Here is a 14,685-nt window from a genome sequence, read left to right as displayed (position 1 = left end):
GGCTTTGCAGCTGAAGTTCAGGTGTTCCAGTGACAGCCCTCTCAGTGCTGAGAGCTCAGGTCCACATGTGTATTTGACAAATAAAGCTTTGCATTTCAGCCATTTGACAAAATAACTACTAATATGAATGGGAATTCTGATCAATAGGAATCACATTATTCCCCCCTTAAAAAAAAAATCTCTGCACATGTGCAAATTTGATACTAATCCAAAGTATTCATTCTTAGAAGAACAACACCTAGGTAACATAAATTTCACTTTATAAATCGATATTATACTTGCACGCATTCATTTTGAACCTTACCTGAAAAGTGTAGTGAAAGCATATCCAAGGCAAAGCAGAGCAGAGCTCAGCTCGCCAACAGGGCAGACTGCATCACTCTGCAGGTGATGTGCTACGCTTCCTTGTGCTCAAGGAAGGACAGAGCTCTCTGTGTTCTGTTCCTTTATTGCATCTTGCCTTCTCACTTTAAGGGAACAAGGGAGGGAAAGCAGTCTGAAGCATCATTTCCTTTGCTGCAGAGCCCCAGGCCTTTACCAAAGAAGCACTGTGCCAGTCAGCCCAGGTGAACCAGAAGCAGCCATGTGTAGAGAATAGCACTACAACCCCTGGGACAGCAATACTGGCAGCTAGGTACTGACTTCTTACAGAGCACTGGTGCTTTACCAAAGCCTCCCAGTCTGCAGGACTAGCCTGACGACGGATGCCTAAATGATCTGATACAGGCTTAGGCTCCAGAGCTAGAAGAAAGCTCAGCCTCCACCTCATTAGCTTCCTAAAGAACCAAGGAGGAGGAAGGGACTGAAGGTGCTAATTTGTAATCTGCTGACTGCCCTGCAGCTGTCTCTGTGTAACCACCCCAACAGGAACCTGTCCTACCTTGCTTAGGAGCTAAGCTTTCTGTTTCACAGATGTAATTCATAATTGCTGTACGTGGAAAATATAGCAACTACTGCATCAAACTATAGCAGGAATATTTAATGTTGCAGGATAAGGGAAATGTTAATACAAGGTACTTGCAACAGAATTTACAGAAATAAACCTCTTCCAGTCAACAAATATAATTTATGTTGATAATAGATGACAGAAACAAATCAACATGTACTTACAGTCATACCATGCTAAGAGTAAACTAGGTGTGCATCTCTACAAGCTGATGATCATAAGTTTGTGCTCATCTGCCGCAACTGCCAGCAATTTTGTGGCAATCTGCATATGTTCAAACACAATGAGTAAAGCACAGTTCAGACAAAAACAGGGCAGAGGCAAAATTAGTCTAAATAGTTATTAGCAAGAACAATATGCTTCCATTTATCCAGAGGTAAAATTCAGCTTGAAATGCAGTTATTCACTTAGTTAAGTGAACAAGATGACTTTACTAAGCATGTATCCCATTGAGAAACATGGCACAAAGGAGACAGCTCCATGCAAACACAACCACTTTCGAACTATACAATCCATAGTCTATATGGATGGTGATGATCCAACTGCCCTGGCAAGCTGAAGGATAAATGCTTTAGTGCTTCCTTCCTATGCTGTTCTGCTTATGAACTCCCTTGATTACTAATGGAAAGATATTTGTTACAGAGGGCTACCATCGTCCAATTAATATCAAATTGTTTTGAAAAGACACCACAGTTGACCCTCTAATTAATATATTTTATACATTTTAAATGAGACACTGTTTTAGGAGCTCAGTAACAGTGCCTTTTTCTGTTCAAGGCTATCCATAATTAATAATCTCTCTGACCAAAGGAAATGAATCCTAAGAGAAAATGGCTTTTGAGAATTCCCAGGTGCCAAGTATTGAGAATTACTTTCCAATCTGTTCTGCAGCCTCGCAGCACAGTACGCTATATGGTGCCCTTTGGGATCATAAAGCAAGGCCTGTCATGGAGCTCTCTGCCAAAAATGCTCCCGGTGAGAGCAGATATCCAGTCACTAAATATTTATCACAATTATTGCCATCAAATCTGTCATGTTTTTTTTTTTCTGGGCAGCTCTTTTATTCTAAAGCACACCACCACATTAGGTTTGTTTAAACAATTTGCCTTTTAGTGATATTCCTCCAATATGAGGGGCTTATTGCTTAGATCTCCCCATAGAAAGCTCCTGGTCATGCCCTGGCATTGATTAATCTTCTGTTTTTCCTCACCGTTACAATGCAGCATCTTGCAAAGGTTTCAGAGAAAGACATCCCTAATTGCTGAGAGGATTTTCAATTCCTATCCTTGCTACTGCTCTGGCTCACGCTCCTTCTGTGCACGTAAACTCTGAGCCCCGGCAGTCAGATTTCCAGCAGGGAGAGTAAGCTTGTGGTCCAGCAGGCAACAAGTGGCAGAAAACATCTGCACTGTATGTTATCATGTAGAAGTCAAGTCAGGAGAACTGTCCTCTCAGTAGCGTGTCTGAAGCAGTCATACACAGCCATGAACTCTGAGAACATCAGGTGACTCAGCCAGGCAGGCAAGTGCTACTGCACAGAAACAAGCCAGAGCTGATGAGAGCAGAGGCTGTAACTGGCCTGGCAGTGGCACAAGCTCATTGCACTTCGGTGTGAACATCACGACACAGAACAGACATCATGCTCTGCTCTGAAGAAAAAGGAAGAATAATGAGCTGCACAAATAGCCATGTGATAAAGCCAGCTCTTTATCTGTATGGGATAGTAGATGTTAAGCCAGGGATTTCAGTCTAGTAAGAATCCTAATTTTCCTCGCAGCCTCCAAAGTCTCATGCATCTCTCTCTGCAGGAAAGCAGTTCCTGTTCTCCCTCAACCACAATATGAGTTTTATTTAATTTGTATCATTCATATTTTTTTTTTTAATTTAGTTTGTTCACATTGCCTTTCCAACAAGTCCTACTAAGATCTGATTCTCAAGGAAGAGCCTGGCCAGAACTCTCTAGGACTGTAGTGTGAACAAGAGAGGGTGGTTGCTTTTAGAGAAAGCTGGAACAACAGCCCTACGGACTACATGGCGGTCCATGTACAGTTTTACCCTTAATCAGCAAACAGTTCTTGAAACCAGAGAGGAAACCATGGTAGTCTGCACAGCTAGACTAACCTGAACTTTCATTTCATGTAGCTCCCAGCTTCTTAATTTCCGTTTCTGAACCTACTCTGGAATTGAAATATTTGTTCCTCATACAAAGCCAAAAACCAAATTCTTCCCCTGTTACAAGTCAGAAGACTTTCAGGATGCCACAATATGTCTGCAGCCTGTTGCTCTTGCAGGCAGAAGTGACCATGGCGCAGCACCCATGGTGGAGCTTCATCACTATGTGAAACTGTAGCATTCTCACTCACTGGAAGCCTCCTTATAGCATCCTTCTATTGGGTCTGTGACTGAGTTTTACCTGTGAGAGGTCAATGAGGGCAGCTGGTGCAGATGATGACCACATTGTTGTCCTTCACCAATCTCAGTGTTGTGGCTTTGGCTCCACCAGTTGCAGCCCTCAGCACCAGAGCTCTGCAGAAGCAGAGCAGGTGGAGCTCCTGGTTGCACCCTTTACACAACTGTCTCTAGCCTGGCCAGCAGTACAGGAGTTGCCATTTTCCCCACACAGTTTCTGAATCCCTGTTGGTGATGAACTCACATAGGGAAGAAATAGCTGATTTCTGAACCAAAGGGTTCTTCAGTAAATAACAGAAAGGGCAGGAAAGTGAACTTCTCCACGAGTTCACCACTCTGAAAAAGACGGACCAATTTCCCTGTGCTCTGTATTGAAATCAGAGTGCACAATACATCTAGCAAAACAATGTCAATCTGCTACAGGGCTGGTTGTTTTTTTAAAGTCTGGCCAGACTGGAGAAGCAGCATCATGATTTTGATACAAGAATACTGTTACATTGTATGAAACAAATTGTGTGAGAAAAGGACTGTGAACACAGGGAGCTCAGAGGGACAGCGCACACAGTTGGAGCTGATCTTGCTGTTCTGCTGCATTTTGCTGGCTTCAGCAAAGTTTAATTCTCAGCTGTGTTATTGAGAACCTACTGGAGGCGATCCCAGCATCCACACACATCACTACACAGCTTTGCACTTACAAACTTTAAATCATTTGCTTCCTTACGGACTTCAAAGCGGAGCACAGTAAGCCAGCTGGAGAAAGGAACAGATCTATGAAAGCCTTATGCATTTTGTCATAGTTTTTGCCCCTGTTCTAGTGCATGTTAAAAAACATCATTTTCTAAATATGCATTTTGTTGCTGGAGGTTTGGCTGTGCAGAAAGGATATGGCATGTCTGATATAATGTGCCTTGATGGCATCTCCTGGTTATCAGACGCTACAAGACAAGTGCTTATGGAGACGATGTTGAACTGGGAATCACCACCATATGCCTATGTGACACACCTGGCCACACCATCTTCCCCATGATTTATCACCATTGTATGTTTGAACAATGAGCTTATACGTGTCTCCTTGAAGCCAAAATTTAACCAGGATGTAAAGAAATGAAAATCAAAGATTCTGAATTGGTGACTAACAAAGTGAATGTGAAAATGTTACTTGCATGAAAAGAAATTTTTGTCCTTTGTTACAGATTGTTTTGATGCATTTCTTACACCAAGGGCTTTAAACATATCTAATTTTGACTTGGAAAAAGAAATCATACCTGTGTCACTGCTACAAACATTTGCAGTCACATTTTAAAATCACAGCACCTGTATATATCAATGTGCATCAAAATCATTGCTGTATGCATTTCTCTTATTAAAAATAAAACAAAATAAAATAAGGGGCAATGGAGTGGATAGTAGAATCAAAGGTAAAGAAGATGCCTCCTAGTGGCTTTCAAAAGCAAACACACAGGGACAGAATTTGAACCTGAAGTCAATTTTGCAGTCTGTGTTTTGCAGGGAAGCATGACCATGCTTCCTGCAGCCCCTCTGGGTTCTGGTGCTGTTTCCTTTCTTAGTTTGCTCCATTCTTGCTTCCAAGGTGTATGCTTTTTTTTTTTTTTTTTTTTTTTTTTGGAAAGCTGTGAATGCAGGTGAATGCAGCTGCAAACATTGCTCTCGTCTTTCCCTGGTTCACAAGACAAGTTTGGAAACATACGGCTTCGTATCCCAAGCCATATGCTGAGAATGTCCCCAGCTTTATTGAAGATCCAAAAGGACTGCAAGCAGAAAAGGCACTGATTTCATCCCTAGCATCTAGTTAAAATTGTTTTAGATTTTGAGCACTCCTGATTATCTCTGTTGTTTTGCCTCTGAAAAAATAATAGAAAAGCTGATCCGAAGCTGGCTGCTGGGTTCCCTCCATCATGTACTGAAGTTGTTCATCACCTGCCCACATATCCCCATGCCCTTGTATGAAGGAATCCAGCACTATTGTGTTAAGAATAAATTCTGCTACATGAATTAAACTAAAAAAAGGTTTTCATTACTTGGCCACAGACTTGAATTGCACACCCATCTTTACTCTTCTCCAGACTTAGGAGACAAGGACTTGCAGATACACTTTGAAACTGTGAAAGAGGAATGTTATATTCAACAGTGTGTACAGCAGCAGAGATTGCACAGCAGCAATAAACTCAGTTTCTAATCAATGCTAACATCGTTTAGGATAGAAGTGAAGAGGAGCTTTGAGAAGAAAACATTTATCTCATTTTGGAGATGATTGGTTTGCCTGTTGCTGACAACAGCTCACCAGCTGATGGGCTGCAGCCACCCCTCTCTCACACTAGTTGGACAGTGTGCCAAGCCAGTGCCTTTGAGAGAACACACCTTGCTGTGGCAGTACAGCCTGCTAGAACATACAGCAAACAGACAAGCAAGTCTGGGCTGGCACAACAAGAACAAGATGGCAAGGAAAAATGACAGCAAATGGTAGCATCCTTTGTTCCTGGGGAGCAGCACAAATCAGCAAGCATGAGCTTGCAGAAGTGATCAGCACAGAGACACTCATGTAAATAACATGCACTGTAATTTGAATCACAAATAGCTTCAATCTTAAAGTGCTTCCTAAACAACATTTTTAAATAGGCGTAAGAATAACAACTGAATAGCATTACAATATGAAATACTTCTCCTTCAGATATGTTGCTAATTTACTTTTCTTGGGTTTTGGGTACAAATGTATCTGAAACATTTTCAATATAAAATAGAACATTTCAATTAACTGCCCTTTTTCTTTCGTGCCAGTGTGTGGTGGCGGTTACCATGGTTATAACCATGATTCAAGATTTAAAGCCTGAAAGCGGTTTCTATAACAACATGCTAGGACATTTTGGACACACAGCTGAAGTCAGGATTAACTCTTTATGGCCACAGTGACAAGCTCCTGCTTGTTTGTTACAGGTTCCCTCCTACTTTCTCAAGGTATGCTTTCTCACTGAGCAGATGGAGCCGTAATTCTAACCATGGATAGCACAGGGGAAGTCCTAGAGAGTGGCATTTCCATCCCCAATGAAGTTTGACAAGGAGAAACAGTATCACGGTATCTACAAGCTGCTCATTGCTTTCAATTATTAGGACAGCAGACAAGCATATTGGGAGATGGGCTGCATAGGGATGCAATAATGTCAGTGCAATGTTTTGGAAGTTTGAGATTTCGGTTTGTAAATCAGAATGGTGTGGAAAGAAAAAAAGTGATCTACTCACAATCTTGATGGAAATGCTATTTTGAGGGCTAAGACAGCCCCTTACCTAGCAATGCTTAATCCACAATGGCATGTTTTTATGTCCTTCTCTTCAGTATTTGCCAAATGCTGATCCTTGAATGGCATCTCTGCTTTTCACTCTACAATGAATGTATCCGAACCCAAACTCTTACTCTTTAGGTAATGCAGATGCAATCACCTCACTGTTAGTTCTTCAAGATTTAATATATATGTGTATCCACAATTCTCTAAGACTATCCTTGCAAGCAAGTTATTGTCATTGTGAACTGTAGTTTGCATTTTACAGTATACTGTACATAAACGAAGATACGCTGAGTTACACCAGAGCCAAGTGCTATTCAGCACTCAATGCTTTGAGATACATTTAAATATTTCTAGTTACAAGCTAACTGCTTTAACGCCACACTGAAGTTGCAGATCTTGATATTTCATCAAAAGATTAGTTTTAAAATCTCAAGGACAAATTTTAAACAAGAAAACAATACAAATATGTTCATCCAGACGTCAAACTATCTGAGCCCTTGCTACCCTCATGTTATATTCAAAACTTCTTTCTAAAAAACAGTCCTCCTCAAAGCCCAAAGCACAGTAAAAGTATTGTTGATGACTATGGACATCAAGAAGTTACCATCTCCTCGTAGTATTTTTGTTTTCCTCCTTAGAAAATTGACTGCCTCTGTTAAGAAGCTCAGAAAAATCTCTGCAGCGTATGTAAAAAAGGCCCTGAAGCTGTTAGTGCTGAGAGCCTCTGTACAGCTTTAGAGTCCTCCCTTCAGGGAAGAAAAGGCACATTTGAAGAACAGCCTTGTGAATCACAAGGAGCCCCCAGGCACGATGAGATGATTAGTGATGATTAGCAAAGTGCAGGCATAACCGCACTGAAGTGAACCCAAACTCATACCAATGTGATTGGTGGTGATTGAAATCTGATTTTAAATGACACTGCTGATTAACATGTTTCACTAACTTGTGGGAAGAGTCACCTGCAGGAAGAACAAACCTTTGCTGAAAGACATTTCTGCCAAAAAAAGATCAACATAGTTTGCAAGGTTTTGTTGATGCAGACTGAATGGCTGATTGCTAATCTGATTCACAGAATAGGGAAAACTGGTGATTTGCTTTAAATTGCACCAATTTAAGAAAGCAGAATATTTTGAAAAGCGTGCAAGAAGATTCTAGCTTTGATTCAAACAGAACCTAGAAAAAACTCCATCCAATCCTCAGGAAAGATTTGAGATCAGGCTTGTCGGTATCACTTGCTTAACTGAAGAGCATTAGTCTCCTTGACAGGAGAGTAAGGAGCCAAATAGTTTCAGCTTTCCCACAACTCCTGCCCTACTTATTTTACCTTTCCCCCTAACTTAATTTTGTCCTACTGTGTTCATTTCCATGCAGTTCCAACATCCCAAACCACTCTGTATTACATCATAGAGTCATTGCCACAGGACGTGCTCAAGAAACATTTAGACGCTGCACTAAGGTAGATGGCTTAGTGGGTGGTAGGTGGATGGTTGGACCTGATGATCTTGGAGTTCTTTTCCAACCTCGGGGATTCTATAATTCTATGATTCCTACAGTTTCTGGTGTCTAAGGAAAGAGCTGGGGAAAAAAAAAAAACTAACAGCAAAATTGTGCTTTTAAAGTACTGACTGGTATACGAAAAATTGAGATTATATTATCAAGAGCATCACTAACTTAAGTAAACTTATTCAAGAGAAAAAAGAAATTTTCTTTGTCTTTCTCAGCATTTCTTACATTTAATAACTCCAGTATTTTTAAACGATGGAAAGTACTGACACGTTTCTGGCAGTACTGGTGGTTTCCCAGTAGATGGCAAGCTTTACTGCAAGGAATTCTACTGCCAAATGCCTCAGCTACATGAAAAGGATTTAATCAGTGAAATGCTTGGCACAAATTCCTCTAGTAATTAGATTAATGTATCAATGTTTATGAAGAGACTGATAATTAACTCAAGTGTCAGTCAACGTAAATCCAAAGTGATCAGCATTTGGTTTCTATTTTTCGGATGCAACATACAAATTTTAAGAAAAGTCTGTCAGAACAAGTCACAGCCAAAATGATCTTAATTGCATAAGAATGAAAATGACTTTTCTGCCTACCAGAGCCATCACACGTCAGGCTTTCCTGATTAACCTCGTGCAACTTTATTAAAAAACAAGCCTTTACCAAAACATTTATTTCCCTTACAACCCCTTCTGCAAAAGCAGTGGAAAATATTCTTTAATTATTTGCTCAGAGTCAGACTTCACATCAGACACCATCACAGCCTGCCACATCACATCACAGAGCACAGGGGTGTTTGTTTCCATATGTTTTTATCTTCTTCCTCTGCTGTTTCCGTGTGGCTCTCAGTAGCACTAGGTTTCCAAATCCATCCTTCCACATCACTCCATAACAGCAAGGAAACTGAGTGTCCACAGGGGAGATAGGGAGGTGCTCTAAACAACCGTTTGTCACAGGGGGGAAAACAGGTGGAAAATAGATTCTTGAACTATGAATCCAAGCTTCAAGGATTTTCTGAAGCACACATGATTTAGTAACATGACTTTTGTTAAAAAATAGTAATAATCATAGGATGCCGTTGTAAACTTCATACAACTCAGTTTGATAATTGCATAGACGTTGATGACCCCCTCTACAAAATACAGATTTGTGGTAAGACTTGCAGTTCTTTCTGGTTTACTGGGGAAGTCCCTCAGGACCTTTTTTCTTTCCTTTCTAGAGTCACTTCCCATGAGAAATGATTCCAGGTGCCCACCAAACTCCTGCCAAAAGAACTCCACATGCATTACTGGTCACAGAGACGATATTTGCCATTGTGCGGACATGTCACTTGAGGAACGCTTGGAGGAACTCTGCAATAACACCTCCGATCCTTGCTCCTCAAGCCCTTGTCTTCAAAATGCTACCTGTTCAAGTTCTGCTGGAAACCTCAATTTCACTTGCGAGTGCCCAGATGGGTACAATGGGACCACTTGTGAAATAGCCATCAGTATGTGTGACAGCAACCCCTGCGAACATGGAGGCACATGCCTCGATGGCCTGGCCAGGCCCACCTGCCTCTGTCGCACAGGATTCACAGGTACACGCTGTGAAATGGATGTTGATGAGTGCAGCTCAGAACCGTGCCACAACGGAGCGGTGTGCAGGGATGGGATTGATGAATACTCCTGCTACTGTGTCCCAGGCTACCAAGGCAAGCACTGTGACTTGGAGGTGAATGAATGCGTGTCAGACCCATGCCTGAATGGGGCAACGTGTCTTAACCTTATAGGGAGGTATTACTGCATATGTCCACTTGGGTACACAGGTAAGCACTGTTTTAAACAACCATTTATTTGTGTCATGGAGAACTACCATACTCCATGTTCTAAGATCTATCCCTATATAAACACACACAGACACACATTTAGTCATACCTAGCTTACTACATGGCCTTCAGCCTCAGCACCAGCGGCTGCATCTTACAGGCTACACCTTATCATAGTTGACTAGTGATATTACATAAAGAAATTTCACATCTTCTACAAGCTACAGAGCACTCTAACAAACATCAAACATCACAGCCCCAGTTAACTTTTGTCTTAACAGAAATATTCTCAAAATACAAGTCCTTTTTCATCCACAGCCAAAACTTATGTTTGATAGTGACAAAATTAGACTTAATTAGACTTGGTTGATTTGCTAATTACAACAAAGAGTATTCTTAAAATTAGGCATTTGCTTTGTGGGAGCCTTTTAAAACATTCTTCTTTCATTTTCCCCTGTTTTCTGAACAAAGGTATCTTTTTCAGCAACTTTCCAAAACATCCAATTCAGACTTTCTTTCTCTTCTAATGGATTTCACTTTTCCACCCTCGCTAACAGGCCTCTTTCTCTTCTTCTATTTTACTGGACCTCAAGGCCAAATAGATTATTCTATCACTTTCCCTCAACATCAATGCTCAGAATGGCTATGCCTTTCTGGTTTCATTCTGGTAAGTTTTCCTAAGCTATATGTCCTACTGATGTCACATATTATAACTCAAGTTTTCCCCTTCTATTATTTTTCTGATTTAGCCTGGCTGAATCCACAGATAGATTTCTTTTCTTTTTGCCAGAGGAAAAGTTTCCAAAACTCATTTCAGGCTTCTTTTCTGAGAAGGAAAGCAGCAATATTGCAGTGAGTTCCAGGCATTCAAAAAAAAGTATGCCTTCCTCTACAGAGTACATCTGCTGACCACTTCACTTGATATAGAAAATTGCAGCTGGACATTCTAGAAGAATGGACATTTGTCAAGAAGGAAGTTTATCAGTTTGAATCAAGAAACAATTATCCTTAGACACAATTCTTACTGTTCAGATTTTTAGCAGTTCGAAGTTGATGAAATTTTACATGGCCATATAGTGGCCTTCCCAGTTGAGTGAGAAAGCTTGGTATCAATGTGAGCTATGCGCAATGCCGAAAGACAGGCAGACAGAAAGACAGGCAGAATACAAAAGCCTAGAAAGATTTGTAGGATCAGAAATGGGTAAGAAAGTGAGGACTAGGATAAAAATATCTTGCTGACAGAGAAAAATAGATATTTTACAGCCAAATTTTAGCTTTCCAAACAGAATCAGGAAAATCAAAAAAGTGCCACTACATCTGCAACAGCCATCCCTCCCCGTGCCCATAAGTCATACATATCCTGAACTCACCACTTACCTTATGTAGACTTAACCTTGACTAATTGTATTGACTTTCTCGCCCCTGCCTTACCAGAAACAGAGGATTCATGTGGAACTACAACATCACAGAAGTTTACACAGAAGAAAAAGTGTGACTAGGTTCCCAAACCTGGCGTGATCAGGTTTGGGATAAATTCCCATTTTATCTGGTCCCATTTTTAAGGTTTAGGTGTGATTTTTCTTGCCTACTTCCTCTACTGGAGAGCACAAAATAGCTGCAGGGGGCTGTTCCCTTCAAATTTCAAAGATGAATTCACAGATAGGATAGCAAGAGAGTGCACAGTGAATCATTAAAGAGCAAAAAGGGGATGTGTTTTAGCAATAGATTGCCAACTAGGTAAACAAAGAAAAAAAGAATCACACAGCAAAAGAAAGGGAAAAAGAATAGCTCTTGCTTCAAGTGATTCAAATGAATAAGAAATAAGAGATGCGGTTTACAGCTCCATCCCAAAATCCCCATGCAGGAAGGGAAGTCAGAGGTAAAAAGCAGCTTTCCAGCTCTGACGCAGCTCTTGTTGGAAGCTGGCCCTCAGTTAGCATCCCTCGTGAGCAGGGTGAATGTTGTTTGAAGGAAGCTTGTTACCTTCCTGCCACCCTGCTGCTACCAGCGGGTGTCCGAGCCCGGGCCAGGCGAGGGGAAAACTGCATAACCAGGGGAAAGCAGGAGGAAGGAGAAGCCTATTAACAATCAGCATGGCTACTCTGCAATGATTAGACTCAGCCCAGACCTCCTGAGGTATTCAGGAAACTGTATTTGTTTAACCTGTGCTGTCAGTGAGGCCCAGGCCTGGATTCGTAGACCAAGAACTCAGCTTGAGAGACAGAATCTATACCTTAGAGACAGAGGGAGAAAACATAATAAAATAATAAAAGCCCAGACAGAGAAGTAAAGATTTAGACCAAAATAAACTGCTGGAGGGAGCTCATCCTGCTGGAGTTGCCCTGCTTTCATCAGAAAATTCTGCAGGTTTCCAGGTGGATGCTGTTAGGTCTTGCCAAAAACAAGCAGAGTCACTCTGAGTGCAGAGCACTCAGAATAAGCAGAGTTAGGAGATTAGAGAGCCAAGGAAGGAAAAGATGTCTAAAACACAAAGGAGAAGGAGCTGCAGTGCTTTGACACATGGCTCTGACATCCCTCTCAGCAGCTCAGAGATGAATCACCACTGCTCCATACAGAAGTGGCAGGCTGCTCCTTTAGCAGTAAAACAGCAGCTTTTAAAGGCTACTTAACCAAATGATTTATCAGAAGCACTCTTTTTTGTTGTTTTCTGCACCTTGCTGTGAGTTGTGCTAAATGCACAAGCCAGGGGGATTATTGGATGAAAGCCCCGAGGTGTCCCCACTGGTAATAAAAACCCTCATTTACTCCACCGGGGGATCTTGCCAACCATTAGTATCCCAGCCTGACACCATGAATTACTGCGGGAAGTCATCCAGCCTCATCTCATTTCCCTAAGATGTTAAAAAGGTGATATCTCCTGATATGGAGGTAGAGAATGCACAGTAAATTCTACAGCAGTAATGTTAACCAAATGCCTGAGTTACAGGCTGCAGTTGCTACTTGCTTCATGGACTACGACTGGTATTCTGTACAATTGCTATGCTGCAGCACTTCCTAAAATAGCTGAGAAATGTCACACATAATTCTTACACAAATGGAAGAGGTTAGAACGCACCAAGAGCCCAAGACTGGAAAATTTAGCATGAAATCTGCAGTTTCTATGATAATGTTCTACATGTGTGAAATTATTTACAAGACATGTGTCATGCAGCTGTTAAATAATGAAGCCCAATTGCCTCGTCGAAGTTTTGCTGGCTACCTTAATCAAATGCCTCTTTCCCTCCATTGGCCTAATTACACTTGCTTTAATTCACCCCAGCAGAGCCGGGCGATGGCGCCTGTTGGCTGCCCACAGCCGGGGATGCTAATTACCAAGCTGCACTCTGCTTAAGGAAGCCAGTCCTCTCAAATGCTTTGCTGCGAACTACCCAGGACCTCTGACTGCTCCAAAAACCAGCCCGAGCCCAAAACAGTCCCCTTTAGCATATACGGAATGTGCTTCAGGGTCAGACGAGATAGGTGCAACAGACTACATCCATTCTTCGTGCAAGAACTTTTACTATGACACAACTGAAACAGACTCTGTACAATACGAGGAAATTATTAACTGATGAATCCTAGTTCTCACTCAGTATTCTTAGCAGTAAATATGCACCATGCAAATATTTACACCAGATGCACTGTATGCCTTAGGCACTAAAAGAAACACTCCCAAAGCCTTTAGGCACCCAGTTGTCAGACTACCAGCATGGAACATCTATCCCACAAGCTGGTTGTTGGTACAAATCATCACACTGCTATTCAAACCGGTGCCATGCCAAAAAACATAGGAAAACTGCTAAGTGGCAAAAAAAATCTTGTTGAATCAAAGTGCCACTGCTGCTGTCCTTGTGCCTGCCTGCGCTCAGCCTAGTTGTGCCAAAACATCACTTCACACCTCACCCCATAAAACCAAACACTTCCTTCCAAGTAGGGATTGTTCTATGAGTTCTGCTGAAGGGAAGGTGCGAGCTCTTTGCCTGCTCTTTTAAATCTAGTGATTAGGAAAAACAGGAAGGCTATCTAACACACCCCATCTGGGTGGTGGGACACAACCTCACTCCATACAGATAGAAGAATTCTAAGAAGCCCTCCCCTTCCCAGGGTGCCTGAGCTCCACAATGCAGTGCAGGAGGGGAGAGGGCCTGGATTCCCCCCTTTGGTCTGCACAGGGCCCACACATTCCTCTGTCCAACCCTGCCCACAGGCAGTGAGTTGGAAATAGGGGCCACACGCCTTTCACCTTCACCTGCCTTTTTTTTTTTTTTTTTTTTTTTTATTATCAAAGAAGAGCATTGCAGGACTTAACTAGAAAGCAAGCAGTATAAAGTAACTGAAGAAACCACAAAATTTATAAACATCACTTATATCCATCTTCCCAATCCCAAGCACCAGTGTGGCTAGGTACACATGGCACTGCCACCCCTCCCTAACTCCTGGCCCTGTGGAGTGGCCAAGGAGTGCCTGGCACTGCCCTCCTTTCCTGCCTTCTGGCACAAGATGTTTGGCACTCAGCATATTCATGACAAAACATGAGACTGAGGTACAAACGCAGATCCAATCTTTTCATCTCTCTTCCTCGCATCTGAGAAAATCTGACAGCAGACTCGCCTGGGCTGGGAAGGAATCCCCATTCGTGCGGCACATCACATCGGCTGGGCACATCAGGGAGGGAAGTTTTCTTCTGAGGCAGCATTGCCGAAGGCAGGTTGCTGGGCTGATAG

At 42.0% G+C, this 14,685-nt stretch overlaps 1 protein-coding gene across 1 annotated transcript in view; it reads left to right on the top strand.

Moving 5' to 3' along the window:
• The window catches only part of CRB1 (crumbs cell polarity complex component 1), a gene marked incomplete at its 3' end in the record, with an annotated part of 75,164 nt that overhangs the window by 14,719 nt on the left and 45,760 nt on the right, over nucleotides 1–14,685 (top strand). The window contains exon 2 of the mRNA XM_079535840.1: nucleotides 9,374–9,961. Coding sequence (XP_079391966.1) covers nucleotides 9,374–9,961 — 588 coding nt within the window. The remainder of the gene's footprint in view (nucleotides 1–9,373; nucleotides 9,962–14,685) is intronic.

The sequence above is a fragment of the Tetrao urogallus genome (assembly GCF_951394365.1).
Source record: "Tetrao urogallus genome assembly, chromosome: 5".
In the NCBI taxonomy this organism is placed as follows: domain Eukaryota; kingdom Metazoa; phylum Chordata; class Aves; order Galliformes; family Phasianidae; genus Tetrao; species Tetrao urogallus.
The sequence above is the reverse complement of the archived record's forward strand: the minus strand, read 5'-3'. Positions and strand labels throughout refer to the sequence as shown.